The 20,128-nt window shown below is 42.8% G+C and overlaps 1 protein-coding gene across 1 annotated transcript in view; it reads right to left on the bottom strand.

Annotated features, from left to right (window-relative positions):
• TUBGCP3 (tubulin gamma complex component 3) overlaps positions 1-20,128 on the bottom strand; it is a 110,524-nt gene that overhangs the window by 56,203 nt on the left and 34,193 nt on the right. Inside the window, exons 8-9 of the mRNA XM_065412856.1 lie at positions 14,343-14,468; positions 10,193-10,261 (exon numbers count right to left, since the gene is read on the bottom strand). Coding sequence (XP_065268928.1) covers positions 10,193-10,261; positions 14,343-14,468 — 195 coding nt within the window. The remainder of the gene's footprint in view (positions 1-10,192; positions 10,262-14,342; positions 14,469-20,128) is intronic.

Here is a 20,128-nt window from a genome sequence, read left to right as displayed (position 1 = left end):
CTCTTCCAACTCTGACCTTAGCCATTGGGAAAGGAAAGTACCTAGACTGGAAAAGAACCTCTTATTCTTGTAGAGCAAGAGAGGACAGAGCTAGTAAAGAGTCTATCATCGAGGTAGCCAAATATAACAATTCTAGATCAGGGTAGAGGATACTCTCAAGTGTCTGAGACAGCAGGTCTGGTGTTGGATGAAAGCTATATGGCGACTCTTGGGGGAAGTGTACCAGAAAAATCAGCATACGAGAGCTGTCTGGACTACACTGATGCATTCAGAAGAATTTCTACACTGCCTCTGTGGATTTTTGTAGGAGTCTGAATCCGAGAGGCTTTGGAGGGAATGCCTATAAAAAAGGTCTTTGCACCAATCAAGGAGGAATAAATCTGTGAGGGACTCCTGATCTATACTTGTTCTTGAGCAAAAGTCGTGACACACTGTTTTCGCTGGTGGCGAAGATCTATTGCATGTGTTCTCCAAGGGCAGAAGTAATGGTAAACCATTGATGTTTTCAGAGATCAGTCACTGGTCTTGTCATCTTCTGTACAGGGAGCCTGCCTGGACATTTTGTACTCCCAGTAAGAGTAGCGCTATCAGATGAATGCAATATCAATGCAGCTGTATGTGGGAGGTAGGGCTACTCTGCTGTTCAGGGTCACATGTGATATTGCAGGTGCTCTCTGCCTTAGTCTGCCAGGTGTTGCTTGCTTGGAGCAGAGTACCCTATGCTGTAAGGTTGGCAGTAGTCTCTAATCGATCAACGAAACAGCAATTCAGGATTTGGACCGACCGACCAACCAACCAAACCACCCAAACAAACAAGCTTCAAAATGAAAGCACTTAGGACAAGGCCCTGGCCTGACTGCAGAATCCATGTGTGTAAATCTTGGAAGCAGGTTCCCCATCCTAGTTTGGAGGCATCTGTCATGAAGTATAGGCAGGATGAATGGACTATAAGGTGGATAGAAAGCTGGCTAGATCATTGGGCTCAATGGGCAGTGATCAATGGCTCCATGTCTAGTTGGCAGCCGGTATCAAGCGGAGTGCCCCAAGGGTCGGTTTTGTTCATTAATGATCTGGAGGATGGCATGGACTGCACTCTCAGCAAGTTTGCAGATGACACTAAAGTAGGAGGAGTGGTAGATACGCTGGAGGGTAGGGATAGGACCTAGACGAATTAGAGGATTGGGCCAAAAGAAACCTGATGAGGTTCAACAAGGACAAGTGCAGAGTCCTGCACTTAGGACAGAAGAATCCCATGCACTGCCACAGACTAGGGACTGAATGGCTAGGCAGCAGTTCTGCAGAAAAGGACCTAGGGGTCATGGTGGACGAGAAGCTGAATATGAGTCAACAGTGTGCCCTTGTTGCCAAGAAGGCTAATGGCATTTTGGGCAGTATAAGTAGGGGCACTGCCAGCAGAACGAGGGACGTGATCATTCCCCTCTATTCAACATTGGTGAGGCCTCATCTGGAGTACTGTGTCCAGTTTTGGGCCCCACACTACAAGAAGGATGTGGAAAAATTGGAAAGAGTCCAGCGGAGGGCAACAAAAATGATTAGGGGGCTGGAACACGTGATTTATGAGGAGAGGCTGAGGGAACTGGGATTGTTTAGTCTGCAGAAGAGAAGAATGAGGGGGAACTTGATAGCTGCTTTCAACTACCTGAAAGGGGGTTCCAAAGAGAATGGCTCTAGATTGTTCTCAATGATACCAGATGTCAGAACAAGGAGTAATGGTCTCAAGTTGCAGTGGAAGAGGTTTAGGTTGGTATTAGGAAAAACTTTTTCCACTAGGAGGGTGGTGAAGCACTGGAATGGGCTACCTAGGGAGGTGGTGGAATCTCCTTCCTTAGCGGTTTTTAAGGTCAGGCTTCACAAAGCCCTGGCTGGGATGATTTAGTGGGAATTGGTCCTGCTTTGAGCAGGGGGTTGGACTAGATGACCTCCTGAGGTCCCTTCCAACCCTGATATTCTATGATTCTCTGACTAGGGCTGCAGAAGTTGTCTATGTTCAAAGTGTACTGCTCCTACAAAAAGGATAGTTCTTGACAAATGACCAGTTTGAAATTTTGCCCGTTGATTTTGAGCCCAAAATGACATGTTAAATCTAGAGAACAGAAGAGCCCCTACTGCGATCTGGCCTTGAGAAGCCAGTCCTTTAAAATACAGAAAAACATGTACTCTCTCTTAGGTGGGATGTCGTCATTACGACCAGAGACTTTGAAGAAAAAAAAAAAAAAATACACAGCACTGCTGACTTCTTGGAGGAGATGTTTTTTCTCTTTAGCAAAAGTTCAGGTATTCCTGTGCAACTTCTCTGTACCAACGTGAAAGTAGGCATCTTTCAAGTCAAGAGCCACACAGCCTCCTTGGTATGGAGATCAATCATCCATTCCCTATGGTGATTGTCCTGAATTCTGAAGTTCTGATGTATTTGTTTAGACTGCTTACATCTAAGATTGGGTGGAGGCCATCAACCTTCATGGAGATTAGAAGTATAAGTCAGAAGAGAATAACTTCCGCGAGTTAATAGGCAGCAGGTTTAAAACAAACAAAACGAAGTATTTTTTCACACGATGCACAGTCAACCTGTGGAACTCCTTGCCAGAGGATGTTGTGAAGGCCAAGATTATAACAGGGTTCAAAAAAGAACTAGATAAATTCATGGAAGATAGGTCCATCAATGGCTATTAGCCAGGATGGGCAGGGATGGTTTCCCTAGCCTCTGTTTGCCAGAAACTGGGAATGGGTGACAAGGGATGGATCACTTGATGATTACCTATTCTGTTCATTCTCTCTGGGGCACCTGGCATTGGACACTGTCCGAAAACAGGCTACTGAGCTAGATGGACCTTTGGGTTGACCCAGTATAGCCGTTCTTATGAGTGTATTCCTGAAGAGGGATGGGTAACAGGGGTTGGGAGGCAGTCTGATGAGGCTCTATATATGAAGTAACTTTGAATTAAGGCTTCTGGATACCCAGCAATCTGAGGCAATTTCTTCACACCAGGCATCATAGAACCTCACAAACCCATCTCCAAAGAGACAGGGAAGAGGTGGCGTCAGAAAAAAGGATGAAAGGCTATTGGAACAGGTCTTCTAACTGCAGAGTCAAACGTGTTGTCTGGATACAGACAATACAGAAGATTAAGCCATATATCACCACCAGATGAGCCATCTGTGGCAATAATCACCCACAGGGACTCCATCGTTCAAAAGAGCATCATGACTATCCTCCCTGCTCATACTGGAAATGAGGGAGAAAGGTGGCAGACTGGTATTACATCACAGTTCACTGCTGGTGGAAACAGTGCCAATGACATTTGACACAGAGTGGTGGTGCTTGTAGGGAGGACCATGACAGCACATGTAAAAAGCTGAAAAATCTGAGTTCTGAGAGCACAGGGGGCTTAACAGTCCTTGGAACTGAAAAGGTGAACAGTACTCAGTCGCTGGACAATTGTAGAGCTAAAGGGAGACCCTTGTAATCACTAACTAGGAATTCCAGAGCTGACAGATCAGGAAACTGTTCAGAGGATGATAGATGAACCAAGAAAGCAAGAATCCTGTATACAGACTGAAGTTTTAGTCTAGGCAAAGTCTGAGTATAAAGAATATGACTCTGCAAATCCTGAACTACTACAGTGCCAGTTAAGGAGCCAGACTTCCTTTGAAATCAGTGCTAGGAAATCTTCACAAGATCGGTGCCAATATTCTGTTCTTCCCCTGCTTTTTACATTGGGGATCATCCACAGTAGACAGAGCATCAAGAGCTGGTGACAGTACTTTGTCCAGGATATGCACCAGATTGTCTAGGTCATGAATATAAGGACAATAGACAGAGGCGAGCCATGCCTATAAAGCAGCCTACCATAGAGGAGTGACATAGGTACATGACACTATGTGATCATGGAGTCAGTCCTCGCAGTGGTTTGAAGACAGTGTGGAACCTGGCAAGTAGTACAAAAGCACTGGCAGAGGTCAAATCAAGGACTGCACCCATAAATTCTATCCTCCGTAAGAGATGCAAAGTTGATTTGTGTTTGTTCTGTGTTAGGCCCAGAATGTTGGAGACTCAGGATTTGGTGGACAACGACCTGCACATGATGTTTCGACCAGCCCTGAACCATCACTCATCCAGATAAGGATATAGATCTGTCTCTTTTGGGTAGGCAAGTTGCCACTATCACATACATTTGGTAAATATCCTTCCGTCTGTTGTCAGCTCTGAGAGTAAGATGGTTAACTGGTAATGGTAGTCTCCTACACTGGCCATGAGGAACCTCCTGTGGCCAGGATGGATCGCCTCTTAGAAATGAGTGTCCTGCAAGTTGAAGGCAGTATAATATTCTCTTGGATCTAGGAAAGGGATGATCGTAGCTAAGGACACCATGCAGAACTTCATCTTCTTGATGTATTTGCTGAGGTTCTAAATGTCTAACATGGTCTGAGACCACCTCTGTCTTTGGGTATCAGAAGGTAATGGGAATAAAATTCCCTGCTCTGATGACACAAGAGCATGCCCCCTATGGTTCCAAAGAATATAGAGCAGCGGTCTCAAAGTCCCAGCCCACGGGCCATCTGTGGCCCGAGAACCTCCCCACTGTGGCCTGCGGAAACTTTTTAAAAAATTCTTTCATCCGGGTGGCTGCTGGCCAAGGAAGGGGAGTGGGCAGGAGAAATGCAGCCACGCTGCCGGCTCGGTCTGCTGCAGGTGCCGCTGCCCCCCCCCCCACACCCACACCCAGCTCCCATTGGCTGGGGAAGAGGGACAGAGGATACCATCACTAGTCACCAGGCAGAGTCAGCATCATTAGTTGTCGGGCAGAGTCAGCCAGGGCAGCATGAGGCCAAGGGAGCGAGAGAAAAGGGTGGGAAATGGGCTGGGAGGTGGTGTGACTCATGAGGCTCCAATGACAGCGCAACGGGGCATGCTGCCTCTGTTCTCCCTCCCTGAGCGCTGACTCCGTGGCCAATGGGAGCTCCGGGGGATGATGCCTGCACGGAGGCAATGTGTCTGGTGCCTGCAGATAAGATAAGGTGAAGATAAGAAGAAAGGAAAGATGTTCCTTCTAGCTGTTGGCACTGCAGGTCTATGTAATGAAATGGGGCCCTTTATTTACTTTTTTACCCACTGTCCCATGTAATGTTGGTAGGTTGCGTAGGAGAGGGCCATCTCAGCAGGAGCACCAAGAGGCACTGAACCTGATGAGAGCATAATCCCAGACACACAGGGAGGGTTAGAACCACCTCCTGCATCTGACCAGTGGGCAGACCATGACTATGCCTCCTCCTCAGCCACTTTTGTGCCCAACGAGGCCCAGCCCAGCAAGGTCCTGCTGTCAGCAGAGCATGGAGTGTGGGAAAGTGGACCGAACACAACTATCTGATGCATACACCTTGCTGCAATCCTGAAGGTTTGAACTGCTCAGTCACTGAGGCCAAACATCAACAAACTGACAGAAATGAAGCATTGCCAGGTGTCTGGCAAACACTAAAAACTCTCTGGCAGGTGAAGAATTGTAGAAAGTTGTATGACTATTTTTTATTTCTAATAAATTCGAAATAAAATACACAATATAAACGTTTTCTTTTCTGAACACCATCTTCAGTGACATTATTGGCCCACTGGGAGGATTTGAGGACTGGCACTGGCCTTAAGGTAAATTGAATTTGAGACCCCTGATATAGAGCCTGCACTTCTTGTCTTAGCACAGACTAGTGATCCCTGAAGGAGGGAATTTCCATCCAGATTCCATTGTGCTTAGCACCCAGTTCTTTGAGGCGATGAATTACCAAGCACAGAAAATGGGACAACCTGTCCCAGAAAGGTGGGGAAGGACCAGTGAGATCCATACTGGATAGTACACAGTCCTCAACCGAAAAGTCAAAATGACAGCTTGGAGGCCTTTGATTGCTGAGATGAAGAGAAAGGCAAGGGCTTCTTTCTTTGTGATCTTTGCCTCCTCTTGGATTGATCAGGCTGCTGGAAAGGGTAGTATTGCTGTCTGAGCTGGTACTGCAGATCACATTTAGTCCTCTGTCATGGGTGTCTAGAGGTCCAAGAACTAGCACCACTAGAGTTTATTAGAGTGTGCAGAGCCTCATCTGTCTTGGATGAGAACAAGGGACAACCCTTGAAAGGGGGGGTCCTCAATGGTTTGTTGCACCTCTACAGGAATCTGAAGGCCTGTAACCATGCTGCTCTGTGCATGGCCTAGCCTGATCCAGGTAAAAGCTAAAGCTCTTCTAACATTTAGAATATGAAACTTTCCTTTGCTTTTACTCAAATGAGGCTTTCAAAAGAAAGCCAGTAAATAAACTGTTTGGTTAATGTGAAAACTGGAAACCACACAAGTGAGGAACTCTGGGTGAGGCTGAAGGCAAACCTCGTCTCTAACAACAATTGTATAAGGAGGTTCTGATACTAAGGCTTGCAATTCCCCTACTCTTGACTGAGGCAATAGCAACCAAGAAAGGCACCTTCATAGAAAGGTAGAACAGAGGTCACCACTGGCTCAAAGGGGGGGGACCCATTAACTTTGCTAGAATTAAATTTAAGTTCCACAGGGGGACCAGGCAGTGTACCTGTGGATATCATCTGCCCAAACCCTTCAGAAACCTGACAGACATAGCATTTGAAAAAAGCGAGCAGTTATCCACAGGAGGGTGGAAAGCTGAGATAGTTCCCTCATAGTCCACCTGGAAGCTAACAACTAACCCTTGCCGTTTCAGGAATAAGAGAGAGTTCAATTTATGGTGAATAGATCAAGTCAGGGAAATGCCTTTCTGTGTGGACCAAATGGAGAATCTTTTCCATTTAGTAAGATAAATAGTCTTCATTGAAGGCTCTTTACTATTTAGAAGAACTTTTTCAACTCCCTTAGAGCAACCTTCTTCCAAGAGTGTCAGCCACGAAGCATCCATGCTGTCAAGTGGAGGGCCTGCAAGTTGGGATGAAGACGGCACATGTGGTCTTGGGAGATTACAGCCACATCTTGCAGGAGCGACACTGGAAATCTGACTGATAGGGCTAGTAGAGTCAAGAACCAATATTGATGGGACCATGCTGGGGCTATAAGTATAAGGTGAGCACAATCTTATTTGACTTTGGACAAGACAAGACTTTGGGCAGAAGCAGAATTGGAGGGAAGGCATATAGCAGGCCCTTAGACCAGGGTAGGAGGATAGCATCTGCCAACGAACCTGGGTTATGATCTGCTCAGGAATGACTATTTATTTATTTTTATTTTTTTTGGCTCTTGTTGCATATAAGTCCACCTGGGGAATTCCCCAAATCTGGAAAATGGACACATCTGAACAGAGAGACCACTAATGGTGACCTTCGAATGACCTGCTTAGTAATCTGCTGGCAATGCAGAAACTCCAAAGCAGAATCGCTTTTTGGCATAACTTCATCAACTGGGACCCCCTCGTTTGTTTACATAGAACACAACTGCTGTGTTCTGTGAGCACCAACAAATTCTACCCTTTGATATGTGAAAGGAACACCACGCAAGCTAAATGGATGGGCCCGAAGCTCCCCAATATTTATATGGAGCTGTAGATCATGAATAGACCAAAGACCTTGTGTCCGAAAGGGACCTAAGTGTACTCCCCAACCTAGACCAGATGCATCTGAGACGTATGGTGAGTGTCTGATGTGCGGGAACAAAGGGAACTCCCATGCAAACATTCACAGATTCTATCCACCAGTGCAGGGAGGACAAGATCTGAGCAGGTATTTGAACCACCATGTCCACATGAGGACAGGCCTGTAAATACACCTACGCTAGCCAGCCTCGTAGCTCCCTAAAGTGCAGCCTGACATGCTGCACCATGTAATTGCATGCCGCCATATGCCCTAGAAGCTTGAGGCAGTTTCATACTGTAGTAACAGGATGTGCCTTTAGATCTAGAGCAATATCCTGCATTGTTTGGCATCTCAGCCCTGGCAGGAAAGTTTTAGCCTTTATAGAGGTCTGGGTAGATGTCTCCATATTGATTAGGAGCCCCAGCATGTCAAAAGTGGACTGTATAGTGGCCATGGCAATACCTGCGACCTGGACTGGCCTCTTACTAACCAGTCATCTATGTAGGGGAATATGTGGATGGCTTTCGCAGGAATGCCGCTATCACAGCTATGCACTTTGTGAACAAGAGGAGCTACTGACAGACCAAAGGGCAGCACTGTGAATTGGTAGTGGGATCTATTAAGCACGAACCTGAGGAATTTTCAGTGGCTCTGGGTGAATAGCCATGTGAAAATAGGAGCCTTTTAAGTCGAAAGCATCATACCAGTCACTGGAATATAGGGAAGGGATAATGGAAGCTAGAGTGACCATCCAGAATTTTATTTTCTTTAGGAATTTGTTTAGCTGTCTTAGATCTAAAATAGACCTGAGACCCCCAACCCGCCCCCTTTGCTTTCGGGATTAGGAAATTTAGGGACTAAAATCCCACTCCCTAAACAACAAGGGACCTTCCTGTATGGCCCCCGCAGGAGGAGAATGAGAAATTGGACCTCCTGAAGTAGCACATTTTTGTGAGAGTGGTCCCTAAAGAGGGACAAAGAAAGGGGATAGGGAAGGAGGGAAAGAAACAAATTGAAAGGTGTATCCCATTTTCACCATGCTTAGGACCCACTGATCCATGGTGATGAGGGCCCAAGCACTCAGGAAGTGGGACAGATGTTGGCAAATACTGGGGTGGAGAAAGATGGTACGCTGAGGAATGATAGACTGCTTTTGACCCCTGGGTCAAAATGTTTGTTAAAAGAACCCAGTTTGCCTAGATGAACTGGCAGCTGCAGAAGAGGAGGGAAGAGAAGGATGCCTGTAACTTTTGCCATTATTTCTGGACATATCCTGTGTATGAGGCATGAAAGGCAGAGATCTGGACTTTGAAGGACCAGTACCGAATTATTCTTATGTTTCAGAGGTCAGGACCAGGGATTTCCCTACAGCCCCCTGAACTCCCCACGTCTCTCTAGTGGTCAACTAGGCACTGTTGCTAATTTAGTCATTTTCCAACCCCTCTGGTAAATTCGAACACCCCCTCTAATTTCAATTCCTGGAGAAAACACTGGTCAGGACTGTTCAGAAGCCCTAGACTTCGAAGACAATGGACCTGGTGATGGGGATCTGCTCTGCTGGTAATGCTAGGGAAGCACTTTGAGAGGGGTTACTGAAGAGCTTCCCTTCAACAACCAAGGGCATTCCAAAGCTAGTCTCAGGGCTGCCTTCACCAGGATGCAGTGGAGACGCCCCTCCCTCAGTTTTTGTCTTGGTCTTAAAACCATGGTAAATGGAGCACCTGTCTCTAACGTGACCCTTCTCCAAGCACTTCAGATAGCACAACTCAGGGAAAGTGATGGGCACAGGTTTTCAGCAGCCCATGCAAGGCTTGATCCTCGGGGACCTTGCTTTAGGGTCATCCCAGTATTGGGTGGGGCCCAGAGGCCCTGCTAAGCAAACGTTAGCCTGAAAGCTAAAATAATCCAAATAAAACACTAAAAAAAATTAATAAAAAGTTAGAAATGCATTTTTTTTTTTTGCTTAAAAGAATATCACTAGGTAAAGAGATCACTAGGAACACTGACAGTCTGACCACAAACTTCTTTGTGAGAAAGAAGTGAGGGTGGGATGACTCCACCCTTTCTACCCTTGCTTTCCAACACAAGGAGCTTGGCAATGGGCAGGGCCACCTCTACAGGTACCACTAAGGAAAACTCTCTTGCACCAGTGCAAAGAGGCATGCACACACCTACACTGTAATGGACATATGCAAGCACTAAAAGAAGAAATGTGCACAGATGTAATTCATGAAATCAAAATGGCTGAGAATTTAAAAACTGGATGGTAATAGACAGCAAAACTGAGTGATGATTCAACCTGGTGATACTCTGAACACAAGAGTCCTCAACCATGCTTGTAGCTGTTTCCATTACTTCATACGGTCTCTATAGACATTCCAGGCTTCAGAGTGACACACCTGGTATCTTACTTCATGGCTGCCAGATGCCCACATAGTTAGACCCTTCACCAACCAGATTCCTGCTTTTATAATGCTCATATTGAATCAATTAGCTAAATAAACACTGTCTAACCAAAAGTCACAATCGTCTAGAAAATTATTTAGTGATTTGTAAACACGAAAGGGTGAACTCAAGAACCAATCAGAAGTATTAATTTACCTGGGAGTGTAAAACAGAGAGAAGCCTGTAGTATTCTTTGAGTTCCTGGTGTAAGGCAGCACAAAAACTCTGAGAGGGGTGAAAAAAAAAATCAAATAAATGCTATTTCCATTTTCACTTTTATCTAGCATTTTAAAACATTGATATTAAGATTGTGTCTTTTTTCAAAACCCAAACCTAACTAAAATGTCTTCAAGAAAGCCAAATGAAGTATCATTCGAAAGAGGATATGAATGCACCAGCTGCTGCCTGTCTCTTCAGCATGCAGCTAACAGGTATATACATTGTCAGTCAGGGAACAAGAAAGTTTCTGCTGGCTGCCAACTTAATTCTACTGATAGGGTATTGATGTCAGAATTTAAACTAAGTAATTGGGTTCTCAAATGGTTAAAAAAAAAATATGAGCAGTACAACAGCATTGTGCATATCAGTTGTATGAAGACTACAGACTTCTTGGAGCAAGAATGGCATTTGCTGTGTTTGTATAGTGCCTAGCACAAAAGGATCTCAACTTAATTGAGGCTTCTAGGCAAGACCGCAATATAAATGTTAAATAATAAAAACGTAGAGTTAAAGACTAGTATCTAATATAAAGAAGAGGTCTGTATACATCATGGGCAAGCCAGTACATTCTTCTGTGGTGCTTTGAAAAGAATTAATATTCCCTCTTTAGGTACTGCTTGTACATTTTGGCATTGGAACATGCGATAACCACTCGCCATTCCTCACCTGACACTGAAGAAAGGAAGACCAATAATAATGAAAAGTTTAAATGGTCTGAAAGGTGCACTCCATGATGATGTGGTCAAATTTACAAAGGCCTGACCCAAAGCTCAAAGAAGTCAATAGAATAATGGTTTTCAAACTGGGGAACGCGAGCGCTCATCAGGGGGTACGCAAGAAAAATCCTATAGTGGCGGACAACGCATTTTATTTAGTAAGACTTGGCAATCTAATCAAAGGTATATTATGTCCGTATCTCAGATGGGGGTACACAGTAGACTACATTATGTGGAAAGGGCCTACAAATTTTGAAAACCACTGCAACTGAAAGACTTTCATTGACTTAAATGAGCTTTGAGCAGTTGCAAATACAGCACTCCATCAGAAACAAAAGCATCACAGACCATTTGGTCATCTTCTTCCAAGAAGCCTATATTGCTAGAGTATAACCAAAAAATAACTGAACTACAGTTTTGATTAAATATTTTTCTAAAGGCAGTTGAAAACATTTTGCCAGAAATAATTGTTTTATTATTTGGGTGGAAATTGATCTAGGGGAGGATATGAAATATCATTCTCCATTATTACTATTTATTAATTCTGTTAACCTGGCACAGTAGGCTAAAAAGACTAATTTAATTTTCAAAAATTGATTACCATTTTTGAACTGTGACGGAAATGTGTTTTGCTTTTTAATCTATTTCAAGTAACAAATGATTAACACTTTATGAAATATCTAAACTACTTTGCTAATCAAAGTAAATCAGCAATTTTGATATCTGCCTTCACAAATTTGACTGAAAACAGTCCATGTCAGTATATTTACATAAAGAAGTCTGCTACATCATATACAGCTAAGTGAAATTTTTCTACTCCCTATCCGTCAGCCTAAAACCAAGTGAAGCAAATCCAAAGTAAAAAACTGGAGCTAACAGTACTCTGTAAAAGTAAACTAACTATTTGCTACCTTAGATGTAGCCCATTGAATAATTATTACTGACAGAAGGAAGAGAAATCCCAATTTTCCTTCCATAAATTTAAGTCCCTTATCAAAAGAATCATCTTTTTTCCAGATTAAGAAAAATGTGACCAGTATTGACATTTGATCCTATCCTTTAAAGTAAGTGAAAGTGTTCCTCTCTTCAATTTGATTTTATGAGCAAGAAAGAGAAATGCAAGAGAGAATAAATTTATCCTACTCCAGAGAGGGATCAAGAGTTATGTACAGATTGCTGAAGAATAAAAACTCCACGACATGTAACCCTACTTTCCATTTCTTCTCACTTGTTTCTTCAGCACAGTTTAGTAATCTACCAAAGCAGTGCCCATTAAACTGAAGGGCAAAGTAGGGTCTATAGTAAGATAACATTCAAAGGCACTAGTTAAATGTTATTTCTCCACATTCATTATGTCAAACATTTCTAACTTCAGCATTCAAAGCATTTACAGTCATACTGGACATCAGATCATCAGTAAAATAAATGAACTTTAATAGTTCAAATTTGCACTCAGCGCCAATTGCAATTACTTGGTAAAATAAGGTTTGGGATACAAAGTATGCAATGGAAACTGGATATTATCCTAGAAGTCTGACATGGCTTACAACATGGTTTCAAGGGGAAAGTAGAACTTGTGCTCAAGAGAGGGAATTTAAAATGCTTAGCTCCTCAACCCTACTTTGATATTTTCTTTGAGAATGTGTGAACATGTAAGGTAATTATATTTCACTGCTGATTATCCTGGAAAAGTAGCTACAATTAAGTAGTGTAGGTGGAAAAATAAAAGGTCAATGTGCAGTATATCTGACACGTATTGCTAATAACTGACAGGTTAGTTTCTGACCCTCATATGTCAGTCAAAAAGCTGGGTTAACAGTAACATATACAGGTGGTTTAGGCTTAAAATAAATGTGTAATTTTCTGCGTGTGCTCTAAATAAGGATGAGATTTTCTGAGACAGCAAATTAAAGAAGCTTTCAACTGCACAGTATATTTGCAATAATAAGTTCTTAATGCTGAGCATGCAGCATCTGAAATTGTCAAATGAAGTGTTCAAGAATGATAAAACATGATCTTTTGCCTAGTTACTGACAGTTTAAGTAAATTATACAGCTTTATCTTCATACACTGGTGCCATAGAAGTCACACAAATGCTAGTCTCAGACACAAATCATGAATGGAAAGCTATACAGATACACTTGATGGCCTACACAGCATTCTACACAGGCCCTGAAACTTGTACTTGATGTCAGAGATATAAAACATTTAGTTTACTGAGGAATTTACAGTCTCCTGTTTTGTGAAATGAAAGACTAAAACCAGAGACAGTGAAAAATAAGCATAAGCAGGAAACTATTCTAGGAAAGAGGTTAGGAAACCTCACCTTGAAATTGATTTTTTTCACACTCAAACACACACACACACACACACACACACACACACAGCACTGCCAAATAAAACATGGATGTCAGTATTAGCCTTTAGAAAATAATTCTTAATATTTTATTATATATTATTTAGAGTGAAAAAAGGACAGTCAGAAGGGGACAGAATAAAAACCAATAGAAAAGTAGAAAGCACCATAGTGTCTCTACTGACCTCAAGAAAAATTAGACTGAAGGGAGGAGCACTTCACTTTCTTTGCAGATTAGGTAGGATGTTATGGCTAGAGGCAGGGACAACAACATTTCTGACGACTCAGAAGGAATAATATCCAGTTTTACAGAGGGAGCAAGTGAGAGGAAACGGGAATGCCTTAGCGGTAAATGTGGTTTTAGGTTTTACAGCAGCTGTGAAGTTACTGCAGACTATAAATCATGATGATGGAACCTATAAAAACAAAAATTGACATTCTTTTGATGTTGCATTCAAAAGAAATGGCAGCAGATAACTGGCGATTTGCATTTAGCCTCAGTAGTGCAGTATTTTATTTAATATCAATGAACATCATCTATCAGCTAGTCAAGAGTGTTCCCTTACACATTTTTCAGGGGAGAACGACAAAGTAAAGCAGAATCTCTCTCCTAACAATGCAAGTGGGCACACTTTAATTAGCTCAGAGATGCCACTATGCCATTCCTGGATTTTTATTTTTTTTTAATATAAAAGTAAACATAAAAATTTTTAAGTCAAGTCTATGGAGGAGGCACTCCCAACTAAGGATAGAAGGGCAAGACTGCTCCATAGGACTAGCAAGAATGAACCCTATTATGACTCAGCTGAGAGCTCCTTTACCCTACACCCAGACTTTGGCTCATAGCCAACAATGACAGTCCACACAGGAGTAAATCAAATGATATGGAAGGACATCAAGTTATGAATTCTCCAGAGTCTCCCCACCATTCCCATATTGTATTTCTAGATCCAGCAATTCCTAAAGGGAATGAAATCAAAATTTTGTAATCTAGCCATTTTTGTATCCAACATACCTGACCTACAAGCCCAAAGGCACGATCCAAGCTCCTCTGGTCTGTGTATCTTCTTATTTTATTGTGTAGCCATCCTAACTCTGCGAGTCTGCTTGTGGTATCTCTGAGCGATTTGGAGAGGCTGACCTACAAAGTTAGCAAAACAACAAAAGCTCATTAAGTCTGGATTAAAAAAACAAAAACAAACCCCCCCTATTTCCCCAAGAATCTCTTTGCTCAGCATAGAGCAAACTCATTCAGTGAATGCCATTCATCCCATACCCTGAAGAAGGGATTCGGGGGGGGGGGGGGGGAATGTGATCACGTAATTAAAGACTATCATAATGTACACATAACAAGGTGGCCGCATTAAGGGTGAACAAGCAATGTTAATTTTGGCCTGACTTTGCAACCTCAATGTTTTTTTAACATAGGTTTAAATGAAATTTCCTACTTTTTAAAAAATGCAAACCAGAAACAAAAAACAACCAGAAATTCCATCATAGAGAATCCCAGGTAGGTGAGCAGCAGAGTTGGAACCTTCAGATCCACAAACCTCTAGTACTTTGAATTAACTGAAGTTAAGCAGTACACTATTATCCTCTCTGTGGACCAGCCACTAGAAGCAGATAAGATACACACTTTGCATTTACTAGACAGCAGAGACTCAGGAATCAAGAGCTCAATTCCAAGTCCTGGATAGGGAGTGTGTTCTTAGTGATTACAGACCCTTCTACTCTGGTCTTATAGCATATACCTCCCTAGCTTGTCCCTTTCTGTCTGGCCCAGTCTTCTCCTATTTATCGCTATCCTCTTTCACCCCCTCCACTAACCTGCCTCTGTCCCATCCAGGTACTCACTCTTCTGTATTTGTCAGGCTGCTTCCTCCTCCACATTGTCTGGGTACCAACAGGGGGAGCAAAGAGCACAGGAGAGATGGCCTTGTTCTCAGTTTTGCTGCTCTGTGCCACAGCAGGTGGGAGGAGCAACTGCTGGAAAAGACCTGGTCAGTCCTGGGTTGGAACATGCTCAGTGCAGACAAAAATCTTTGGAGAATTTAGCTGCCAAATGCTAACAAGTCTCTGAGCATTTGCAAATGGCCATTTTCAGAGGCTTATAACTCAGGCAGATCTGGTGCATTTTCATGGAAACAGCAAAAGGCATCTGACTTTAGAGCCCCTGCCCTGCCAAATTTCAAGACCCTGCTTCTAAGCGGAGAGGTGCTACAGCTTCTCTGTGAAACTGTGGTAAGACTAACATTGACAAAACACAGTATTTTCCTCTCTGCTCTCATAAATGGCTGAATAGTTTTTGTAGAAAAAAAAAGTTAAAAAAAAATCGGCCTAAGACAAAAACCCAGCATGGAAAATTTCAGCCCAAACAGCTGTAGTTTGGCAAAGTTACAGGTAACTGAGAGCAAGGTTTTATACTGCAAATTGTTTACGATTAGTGGAGCTGGCAGCTTCACCCATAACTTTAGCACAATAGATGACAAGAGCAACATATTTAGAATTCCACAAGCAAGAGCACTTGGTGAGGAGTGACCCTCAGCGATGTATGAGAGGAAAGAGCAAAACAGCTTAGTGAGATTACAGCCACGCCAACTAAGTCAAGTGTGGGACTCCACAAGCTCACTAACTGCTGAATGTAACCAACAAGCTTAACAATATTAATATGGATATTTGACCTCTGTCTATATATATATTCTAGAGTTCCGAAAGTGTGTTTTTACTCTGAAAAGTTACCATGTATAAAAGGCACTTTCTTACTAAATAAATCTGCTTCTGTGTATTCGGAGGCATACCTGCGCCCCTCATGGGCAAATGTAGTTGTGTTGAATCTGCATTACCAATCAAAAAGTTGTGAAAACGTACAAGAATGGAATCCAATTCCCTTGCTTTCTCGTGCATTAAAACTGCTTACTAATTTTATCACTAAGGGCAAATGCCAAAGACATTGGGGCTGCACAGATGTATCTGAAGGCACAATTCACTATGCAGAATTTTTATTACTGGCAATGATGCATGTGAAGGGAAGAACCCAGTTTCACTCTCAGAGCAGTTTGGAAATTCTAGAAAGAAGGGATTGGGGAAGTTTTCAGGCTCTGTATTCTGCAAAGGTAAAAGGAAAGCTTTGTAAAAGCAAGCTGCTGAGAGAGATTTACCTGGATATGAAAAATCTCCCCAATTATTGTTTGGATACCTGATCATCTCATGAAAGGGCAGTTTATGAATTTCACATGTGCAGACCCCCCCCCCCCCCCCCCCCAACCAAAAGAACAAAAGCCCAACATACACACAAAACTGGGCCTGATTTTCATTTATGTTATGGCCACTCTATAACTGCTTTGGCAGCATGAAGTGGCCTGAAAGTAATTTTCACCCTTTATAAGGCTATGCTACATTGCCAGAGCAGCAAAGAGTGCATGAGAATCAAACCTATTATCCTTCATTTGAATAAACACTTAAAGGCAGTTGAAGGACTGTCACTGTACTCATGCCATAGGCAGCATCCACCAGCTAAAAAGTGTAGAGGGGGTTAAGGAAAGCATTTAGACCCACCCAAGGGTCCACTGCTCCCCCTCCCCCACCTCTTCTCTGGCTCCTTGCCCTTACAATACAAGCATACTCTAGTCTCCTTACAGCCTCAACAAATGTTGATCCTTCATCTCTCTGGCCTCTCCAAGTTTGGCTCCATCTTTAGTCTTCATTTCTAAACTCATTAGATGCACCATTTAAAACCATTGTCTTGTGGTCCTCTCCTCCAGCTCCACCACAGAACACCCCCAGCCCATATCTGGTTTCCAGTCTGCTTCACTGAAACTGCTGTCACCAGACCCTTAGGGTCACTATTCCATCCTATTTCTCCTTGACCTTTCTGCTGCCTTTAATACAGTTATACTCCCCTTTCATGGCATCTTGTCCTCAACAACTCTGACCGCTCCTGGTTCTCCTCTTACTTCTTTGGAGATTAAGTGTATTTTAAATGGGTAATTCTACTATATTCCTGCTTTCCTAAAGTTCGGTTTATGGCCCCTCCTCCTCCTCCTCTTTTACTTAGATGAGCTCATCAGATCACGTAGATTCAACTACTCTCTTTATAATGGCAACTTACAGACTAGCCTTCCCACTCCTGACCTTTCCCACATCTCAGCCTATCTAGAGGCTGCTTGGATAGACCACCAGTAACAGGATCAAAAATTAACTCTTTAGACCCATACCTGCTCCATCTCTATCTTCTAACACTGCTGACAATACCACTATACCCGACTCCCCAGCACATGAATCTTATTCCTATCTCTCGAGCCTCGCCATCATGGCCATATCCATATCTTGCCATTTCTCCCATAACACTTAAGATTTTTTTCCCCCTTGCTATACACACAGCTAGAAATCTTGTCGAGGCCCTCATTTCCTTAGGTGAGCAGCAGACACCACCAATTTGGTCGACTTAATGTACCCTCTCTACACATGCATGTCATACATCATTTGAAAGCTTATTATGTCTACTTTAAGATGAGGTATGATGTGGAGCTGTCAAGCAGTACTGTTACCATAAAAATAGGGATAAAAAACAACATCAACACTTTCAAATGACCATGTTAAAATTATGTGCGTTCATTTCTGTTAGTTTAATGACTATTTATAATTTGGAGAGACCAAATTAGATTTTTTTTTTTAACCTCAAAAAGCATCACAACAACAATCATATTAAATTTTCACAGGTATCATTAAAATATAATAGCACTAGTGACATTTCTAGTCAACATCATTATCATCTTGGTAATCATTAAGATCTCTGCCAAGACTACAAGGATTATCAGTCTTCATTGCCATGGCATGAACACAGTTCTGTACAGGGAAGACTGTTCTGACTACAGACATAGTTGATTGTGCAGCAACCCCCACTGGTACAAGCCCGAATAAGTTTTGTAGAAGCTCAGGTGCCATTGGGCTCTTGAAGAACAGAAGAAGTAGTTCATCATCCACATTTTTCTATCTATGTCGCTATGGTGATCCAATGTCTGGCGAGAAGACATCCGAATTTTTGTTTGCAAAGATGCCTCTTTTGACATGCTCTTCAAAACTGTCTCACATGGTGGGAGTTTGGCCAGTGACCTGTCCTTTTTGATAGCTACATTGAGACACAAGCAATTCAAGTCTCTGTCCTTTTCTTTCTTGGCCTGGTCATACAACACTGCTACCAACTTCCTTGCTACAGAAATTGTGCCTTGTCAATCACTCACTCCCAGTTTAGCAAGATCTCTTAAGTGGAAAACTCCTTATGTTTGTGTTTAATGTTGTCAAATGCCCCTCCCTGCCCCATACCTATAAGGATGACAGAGTCACACCCCATTAGTGCATGTACAGCAGAAAGTATCTTGCACAAGACAGGAGTGAGTGTGTCACAAATTGCATGCACAGGTATAAAGCCATGCTTGTTAGTTGAGCTGGTAATGGTGCCTGAAAGTAGTGAACAGCAAGGGCCAAAATATCTGTATCAGGTGACCTAATTACTATGGTTCCTTTCACACCATGAGAAAAAAAAAAAAAAAAGCCATATTGGCACGTGCAGCAGGCAGAAGCACACTGGTGTCTGCTTCTTCTTGAGCAATCTACAAGCTCTGGGCTTCTTCAACATTTCTACTGGTGATGGACTTTGTTGCTTCACCATTAGAAAAGCCTCCGGCAAGAAGGAGTGTTTGTGCTGGGTGTGCTCCTACACTCAGGTGCATTTTGAATGATAAATTCAGAGGAATGTTACAAGTGGACTGCTTGCTGGACACCACATTTAGAAACTTTTTCTATGGAGGTACAGGGCTTCCAGCCATCACCTGGTATTTCTTGCATCCAACTTTAGATTTTGTCTAGCACCGTCTGTCTTTCTGCAGTTCATAGATACTGTTCTCATATCTGTCAAAGACTTAGATTACAGAATTAGCTTTGTCAATCCTTTTAGGACCTGCCTCAAGTACTCAGCAGCCAATACATCGATTGTGTGGAATTGGTCTCCAGGCATCATTTGTATGATAGCCGTGGCATCTGATGTACACGGGGGTTTCTTTGTTGAATGCTCTTAGCTCATACAACCCTTTCAGCTTGAGCTTCCAGCTGATGCCTTAATTCAGCTTTGTCTGCTCTTCTCATTCATCAGCGTGGAAGAGGAACACAGGAACAGGTCCTAATAGATGAACAACAGTTGCCATTGAAACATCATCCCTGCTTCTTGATAAGGAAAGGGCTCTTCAGAAAACAAATTTCTGGACTGATGGCTGCTGTGACTGTCCATCACTTACCAGACTTAAATTTGGTTGTCTTGGCCATGTTCTGTTGCCAGATTTCTTGACTGGGCTGAAGAAGCTACGTGTCCCATCGAATCAAGTGCACTTCTCACAAATCTGTTTGTTCTTCATCAACATCTGCTATTTTCAGTAGAGACTCTTGTACATTTGATGTCACATGCAGCCTAGTGGATATGTTGATAAGCATCTTTGGATGTGATTCATGGTTACATGACTTTGCCATATTGTTGGTGATGTGATTGGTAAGAGCTGTAACATGCTCTTCATCCCTCCTCAGTGTAGAGACAAAGACTTGTTTGGGGACTGTCTCTTCACTATTTCTTGTTAGGTGTTAGCTCTTCTTTCTCTCTTCGCTTTTGCATATCCACTCAGGACATGTCTTGCGAGGGTCCACCTGACAAAGGCTGTCTTCCTTCCTGTCAGTCCTACAATCCTACTTCTGCCCTTTGAGTCTTTGATGACAGTTTTCTGTTCCCACATCACTCCAAATTCCATTAAAAGAATG

This window comes from Emys orbicularis, chromosome 1 (genome assembly GCF_028017835.1).
Source record: "Emys orbicularis isolate rEmyOrb1 chromosome 1, rEmyOrb1.hap1, whole genome shotgun sequence".
NCBI classification, from domain to species: domain Eukaryota; kingdom Metazoa; phylum Chordata; order Testudines; family Emydidae; genus Emys; species Emys orbicularis.
The sequence above is the reverse complement of the archived record's forward strand: the minus strand, read 5'-3'. Positions and strand labels throughout refer to the sequence as shown.